The sequence below is a fragment of the Cajanus cajan genome, chromosome 6 (genome assembly GCF_000230855.2).
Source record: "Cajanus cajan strain Asha chromosome 6, NIPB_CcT2T_4, whole genome shotgun sequence".
In the NCBI taxonomy this organism is placed as follows: Eukaryota; Viridiplantae; Streptophyta; class Magnoliopsida; order Fabales; family Fabaceae; genus Cajanus; species Cajanus cajan.
The window spans coordinates 29,499,217-29,507,139 of record NC_138522.1 but is presented as its reverse complement, the minus strand read 5'-3'; the positions used below and the strand labels follow the sequence as shown (position 1 = coordinate 29,507,139).

Below are 7,923 nucleotides of genomic sequence, written 5' to 3'. Positions count from 1 at the left end.
TTCATCCACTTGGTGGAAGGAGTCCATCATGTTGCCTCCTAGTTTGGTTGTCGTGGCTCTTGCATGAACTGACTTAGGATGTGAACAAAGTAAGTAATTTATGGTTTGGTGATTGTTAAGTAAATGAGTCGACCAATGAGACGCCTATATTGAGGAGGATCTGAAAATAAATCCCCTTCATCACTAGCCAAGTTGTGATTTTGCTCCATGGGAAAAGTAGCAGGCTTACAATCTAACATTCCACTTTCTTTTAAAATGTCAAGTGTATATTTTCATTGACATAAAAAAAAACCTGTATTGCCATGAGACAGATATAAACCAAGAAAATATGTAAGTGTCCCAAATTTTATCAATGCTTGTGATAGTTTTGCATACCAGCTACGTGATGCTTTCCTTAATCCATAAAGGGATTTATGAAGGCGACACACAAGCCTTTTGTCAAAGACTTCATATCCAAGAGGGATAGCCATGTAAACTTATTCACTTAAATCCCCATGTAGAAATGCATTACTAACATCCATTTGATGGAGTTCCCAACCTTTGGCTGCAGCAATGGTGATATGGCAACGTACTGTAGTCATTTTTGTGACTGGAGAAAACGTTTCTATGAAGTATTCCCCTTCAAATTGAGTATAACCCTTGCCAACTAAACGTGCCTTATATTAATCAATCTCTTCATTGGCTTTTTGCTTGAGTTTATAGACCCATTTACAACCTATCAGTCTTTTTCCCTTTGGAAAATGTTCCAAATTCCAAGTTTTATTATAATCTTAGGATTTAAGCTTAACTCAACCTTACAAAACTGGCTTGTAAGGTGAGGGTTGCTTTCCACTTATATACTATTCAATTGCCTAATCTCTAGTCGATGTGGGATTTGGGTTTTTCCCAATACACCCCCTCACGTCCAACACTATTGAGCTTGGTACGTGGATAAATGATAGGTGGCCCTTTTTAATGATCTAAGATTGGCAGGACTTGAATTTTTTTTTTCTCAATACACCCTCTCATGCCCATGGTGCATGTATCAATGATGGGTGGCTCATTTATAATAGATATAGATAACTTTGATACCATATTGAATTATGGTCAATGACTTGCCTTCATTCATTCACTTGGAAACAAATATATAATCGTTTCAATTACAAGATTCCCGTAATAAATAAAGTAACAAACTACGTAACTGAAGAGATAAACTTTTCTTACCCTAATAAAGCTAATCTATTTACAACCAATTTATCTACAAGTCATGAGCTATAACTAACTTATCTTTATTAATTATATATTAATTTATACATTTCAACTAGTGATCTACTGGATTGGATTCGACCAATAAACTTTGACCGAATCAATCACCCATCCGATTATTAAAGCATTGCATTTGTCAAATATTAATAAGCATAAATTTTCAGAATATTAAGATATTATTAAATTCGTTTGTGACTACCTTTATTTATTTATTTATTTTTGGACAATATAAATATATTTCCCATCTCACTTTTATTAACCGAGACTAATCTGCTTCATGTTTCGACCGAATTTAAACATTTGGCCTTATAATAGGAATAAGTTAGCATCATCAGTGGTATTATGCCGGTGTATGTAAACAGAAAAATAGTAGCACATAAAATTAAAAAATCGTCCTAAGCATATTTTGGATAACTGCTTTTAGACATGCCCATGGAAGCTTAATCACGTACATATAAAATGACCAGAGAAATCTCATCTAGTTCTTTGAGTGGCAAACAAGCAAGACGAAAGTGCATGTCCAAGTAAGCATATATTCGAGAGATAAAACACTCCATCTAATTTATACTACTATCCCAATAAATGCAAATCGAGGCTAGTTCTTTATCCTTTGAGCGCATTGCTATTTTACTAATCTAGATGCTACAAAGTGACACCAACAAAATTAAAGTGACAACAGAATCAACTTTAGTTCATGTTAATGCCTTCTCACTTTAAGGCAGCCACCTCCTTATATTGCAATCTATGAACCAATTCCTCTTCACTCTTCTCAATTTGTGAGATTTGGCTTTGGTGCTACAATGGATTCCAGAGCTTACACTCTTAGAGTCACCATTGCAATTCTTTGCATCTCAGTGCTTGCTTCCACTCTTTTCCCTGTGTGTGGTAAAGCATATTAATATGATACATATATACCTAATTACCTGTCTAGCTTCATATTTGGATACTAATTTTGCCCCCTTTTTAAGCTATATGAAATTTTTAATTTTTAATTTTTTTTTGTTAATTTGCAGATGCTATGAATCATGGAAGAGGTACAGTGGGTCACAAAATCCGTAGAAACTTGAAGAAGATAAAAATAAAACCTGTAAAACGTTTAAACAGGTACTCATCATTTTGGTACTCAGATTTTGATTCATATGGTTCGCCTTCTTCCCTACCCCTACCATCTTTTAATTCACTATCACCACAACCTACACCATCAACTTCTATTGCTCCTTCATTGCCACCTCCAAGCATAGGTGGCATTGGTAACCCCTCTCTCCCAGCATCTTCACCTGTTCAAAGCCCACCTCATGGCGTATTTGGGCCACCAAGCCCAAAAAGCATTCTTAGTTCACCACCTCCATCTCCTTATCCTCCGAGCCCACCAAAGCATTCTCCAAGCCCACCAAAGAGTGTTCCGAGTCTAAGCCCACCACAAGTGTACCTGCCACCTGTTGTGTTCCCACCACCGCCTTCACCTTCCGCGCACCGCAAAAAGCCACCGCAGTATACTCTTTGGTGCGTGGCGAAGCCCACAGTTCCTGATCCAATAATTCAAGAGGCCATGGACTATGCCTGTGGCTCTGGCGCAGATTGCAAATCAATTCAGCCCAATGGGCTCTGCTTCCAGCCCAACACTTTGCTGGCCCACGCTTCTTATGCCTTCAATAGCTACTGGCAGAACACTAAGATTGGTGGAGGCACTTGTGATTTTGGTGGGACTGCCATGCTCGTCACCGTTGATCCAAGTAAGTATTTCTGCTATATTCAGAATTATTACTAGCATTTTCTTTTTAATTTATTCTTTTTTATTGAAGAAAACAAATTATATATTTACTCCGTTATTGAATCATGAATAATTATGTATATATTATGTTTGGTGTACAAAATAAAAAAATAAAAATAAAAAAACTTTTTCGATAACAATATTAGAAGTTGTGATTTCTAATTACGATGCAAATTTTACCATGGAAGGAGTAACTAATAAATATGGGTTTTAATAATAATGTTCACAGTCAACCTATAAAAAATCATCATTAGTTTAATTTTTTATGAGATTTCTTTTTTGAAAAAAATAAAAAATATTACAAAAATGGTCTTATAACATAGATTAAACTTAAATTCTCATACTTTTATTATCTTAGTTTCTTCCTCAAACAACTATTAGGCCAATCTATCTTAATGATTGATAAATTTTTAAGATAATTATTATAAAAGTTAATAAATTCACTATATATTGTAATATGGGATTCCATGACAAGAAGAGTGTGTGCATATAAAGAGAGAGAAGAGAAATTTATTTACTTTAAGCGTAGGTTTACCAAAATTTATTTCGTTCAATAATTCATATTTTATATTAAATTTTAACGATTCAATCGTTAAATTTAAAGTTCTTAATGCATAAATCAAATTTGTAAATTTTTAAGAAATATGAGCATCATTTGATACTTTATTTCATTAATTCAAATTAACAAATAATCATAAAATCATTTTATACGTTGATTTGAAATAATGAAACGAAGTATCAAATGATTTTTAAATTTTTTAAAAATTTACAAACTTAATTTATATATTAAAATTTTTTAATTCAACTGTTGAATTGTTGATATTTGATCTAAAACATGAGTTATTAAATAGAGTAAATTTATATAGACTTATTCTTAGAGTAAACGGATACCTTCATATATGTGTGTGTATGTATGTATAAAGAAAGACCTACTTACTTTAAGAGTAAGTTTAAGCAAACTTACTCTACTAAATAACTCACGTTTTACATTGAATATTAACTATTTTACCGTTAAATTAAAAATTCTTAATTCATAGATCAAGTATGCAAATTTTTAAAAGTTTTGAAAATTATTTGATACTTCATTTTATTAATTTAAATTGACAGATAATCATAAAATCATTTTATATATTAATTTGAATTAACGAAACAGATTAACCAATAGTTTTAAAAATTTATAAAATTGATATGTGCATTAAGAACTTTTAATCTAGTGGCTGAATTATTGAAATTTGATTTAAAAACGAATTATTGAGTAAGTCTAAGTAGACTTACTATTGGAATAAATGAATTTTCTTCTCTCTCTCTCTTTATATATATATATATATATATATATATATATATATATATATATATAATATGGAGAAGGATAAAATTACTCCAAGAGTAACTCTCAGTAAAGTTACTTCACTTAATAACTAATAGTATATGTTAAATTTCAATGATCTAATTATTAAATTAAAAGTTCTTAAAATAAGTTCACAAATTATCAAAAAATTAAAAACCCTACGATACTTCGTTATATAAATTAAAATCAATGTATAAAATACTTTTATGATTTTTTGTTAAGTTGAATCAATAAAAAAATTATTAAATAATTTTTAAATATTTTAAAAACTTTGTAAATTTGATTTATATATTAAGAACTTTTAATTTAATGATTACATAGATCATTAAAATTTAACATACACTATGAGTTATTGAGTGAGATAACTTTATCGGGAGTTATTCTTTTATATATATATATATATATATATATATATATATATATATATATATTTCTCTCGCATGATATGTTGTTGGAAAATATATTATTAAAAATATTTTTTTTACAGTTTTTATTTGCATTTGGAAAGTGCATCACTTGTCTTGACCGTGAGTCTAAGACCATATGGTGTGCTAAAAAGTAATTAAAGAAAACATAATTTGATTAAATTATTATTATAGTTATTTTTTTATTAATATAATAGTTGAAAATAGATGTTGTGACAATGATAATCTATATGGTGCCATGAATACTAAATCATTTGTCCATAAACCACAATGTTCATTTATTCTTCTTTTCCTTGAACCTTTCATCTGGGATCCCTTTCCCTTTAAGCGTCACTTGAACACTACTAGCCAATAGGGCTTTTTTCTAAATCCTAACAAGGTCAGGTTTAGTACTAAAAAGGTAGAAAGTAATCGATTACATCTAAAAATACAAGATCATTAGGGAGGCGTTGCGGAAACTCGAAAGTTTTAGCACTAAAACTAAAAGCACATTATCCCTTAGAGATAACTGCGCAAATATGAAAAAAGATTAATTAACATAGCATTGGAAAAATCTAAAACTGTTCGTATAATATCGTACTCACCAGACAAATTTTCTGTATAAAGCCAAGACTTTGTCGTATATTCAAGGCCGTGGCTGCTACAAGGCCAATGAGGCAGCAGCCTCAGGCCCCATTCCATATTTTAATTATATATATATATATATATATATATATATATATGTGTGTAATACTAAAAATTAATTTTAATTATTAAGTAATAATAGTTATTATATTATTTGTATCAATTTATCAGTAAGATTATATAATTTAAAAATATGTAAATGATAATATTGTATAGATTATGTGAGACCTTTTATTATTCATTTAAAAAATTATTTTACGATTACTTTATACTAAAAAATGACATTAAATTGGATATTTAGATTAAGTTTTATAAAATAATATTACTTTTCTAATACATATTTTAATGAAAATAATAAGGATGAGTAATTCTTTTAGTTAAAAACTATTTCTTTTAGTTTCGAATGTTTTGTATATATATAAGGTGAATTTATTTTTTTTTATTAACAATTTCTTTGAAAATCAAATATGAAATTACTTTGAACTTTTAATTTGAATATCAATATTTGATACTTTTAAAGGAAAATAAATTAAAAAAATATTGTATTAATAAATTTAAATTTTAGTGAACATTTTTAGTGAGTTGAGCTTCATTTTTTTTCTTTCTTTCTAAATTGAAGGTACTAAAAAATACTAACAAAAGAAAGTAATATACTATTAGAAATATTAAATTATATTAAAATATTCTTTTTAAATGCATGTAATGTTTATAAAATATTATTAATAATACTTGTCATTGTTGTCATTTTTAAAAGTTATTGTTTCAAAATTAAAACTTTTAAATTCCGTTTGATATCAATTATATTACAAGACAGTGTTTGAATAAATGATTGTAGGGTAAAATTTTGAAATTACTTTATTATTAAATTTTATTAACAATTTTAGTACTTCTTTTCAAGAACAATTTTAGTATTAAAATTTTAGAAAACTGAACTATAAATTCATGAGAGTATAATATTTAAAAGTGAATTATTAGAATTGATTCTAATTATGAGAGTTATAATAGTATGCATAAGATACTAAATTTAAATTTTATTATTATCATTATTATTATTATAATAAAATAATAAAATATAAAATTTTGTTTTAAGCCTCAAAATTTGTTGACACCGCACTGCGTATATTTCACATCGCAATTCGCAAGCTGCTTTTGTTGACAAAAGCGTGTCACTTGTTTGCGTACACATTTCATTTTCACAATTCGTCGTTTTATGGTGGCAATTTTTGAACCTGTGGGCTAATGCTACTATACACTGACTCTTAAAACCACGGTTTTGCGCAGGCTATGACAAATGCAACTTCATGTTGACTTAGCTGACACCTTGCTTTATAGCACATTATTTGGAGACATGTTCCATATTCCCTCATCCCAACATGGATTTTTTGTGCAACAATAATTTAATTAATTCCCCGGCCCAACAGTTATTGGAGCTACCTAGGTTGTCTTTTTGCCCTTTCTTTTGGGACTATTATAGCTGTCACATTTGGAAGTATCCTATCTTTTGTAATAATTTCATTACTTTTACTACCATTTCGTTATCATGTCCGTTTGGTAAAATATTTATAGAAAAAATACTCCCAAAAGCATTCCTTTTCAGGTAAACCATATCGCGTCATACATTGGGAATTAGAATGCGTTATTTTTTATAACTTGAAACAAACGTTCATTTTATTTTCTAATTTGATGGCAAATAGGAGAAGTGGAAGTTGTTATCCTCCTCGGATTCACCAATGCTTGGACCTCTTCAATGGAGATTGAAACCGTAGGTAAGAACACTTGAATGGAAGAAGTTTTCGGACTAAGGATTCCTAGACTATAGATGGAAGCATCCAAGCTTAAGGAATCAAAGGAAAGCTCACTTCAAAAGGTAGGAAACCTAGCTAGGGTTCCTAAAAGTGATGGCTCTCTCTCTCGGTGACTTTTGGAAGAAAGTTGGCAAAGATATGCTCTCAAATTTCTGAAGTTCAAAAGTGAGTACAATGAGTGAGGATGGAGCTTTTATATTTCCGGAATTTAGGTCACACTTGGCGCCACATGTGAGGCCTCCACATTGGCTTGAATTCAAATCTTGTCACACATGTGTATGACCGGTCCCATGAGTGCTAGGTGTATTTAGGTTTGATTTAGTGTGCATTTAGGGTTGAATTTGAGTCACACATGTTTAGCCAAGGTGGCGCCATCCATGTGACTCAAAATGCAACTTAAATGCATACTAAATTAAACCTAGTTTTGCCTAATTCACTTAAACTAAAAATCCTCCTTAAGTCCTAATCTAATGACCTAAATACAATGGTCAATGAAATACAATGAATAGGAAAAATTACAAGAATGAAAATGAGCCCAATATTGGGTACCAAAAGCCCAAAGGCCCATGAAGCCCAAAACTAGGCCCAACAAGCCTAAAGCCCAAAAAATCCTACTCTATGTAGTCCAAAATACAAAACCAAAATATATGGAAACTATACTAATGAAACATAAGAAGAATAGTCATATCAAGATAGGCCCATGAG

At 30.1% G+C, this 7,923-nt stretch overlaps 1 protein-coding gene across 2 annotated transcripts; it reads left to right on the top strand.

The window, feature by feature from the left end:
• Nucleotides 1–1,738: 1,738 nt before the first annotated feature.
• Nucleotides 1,739–7,013, top strand: LOC109797774 (uncharacterized). 2 transcript variants are annotated; one of them, XM_020357904.3, is made up of 3 exons: nt 1,739–2,123; nt 2,259–2,978; nt 6,695–7,013. In XM_020357904.3, the coding sequence occupies exons 2-3, from the start codon at nt 2,264–2,266 to the stop codon at nt 6,724–6,726; spliced, it is 747 nt and encodes a 248-aa protein (XP_020213493.1). In that variant the 5' UTR covers nt 1,739–2,123; nt 2,259–2,263; the 3' UTR covers nt 6,727–7,013. The 2 variants fall into 2 exon arrangements, with proteins under 2 accessions (XP_020213493.1, XP_020213492.1); XM_020357903.3 differs by having other exon boundaries at nt 1,740–2,130.
• Nucleotides 7,014–7,923: the final 910 nt, after the last annotated feature.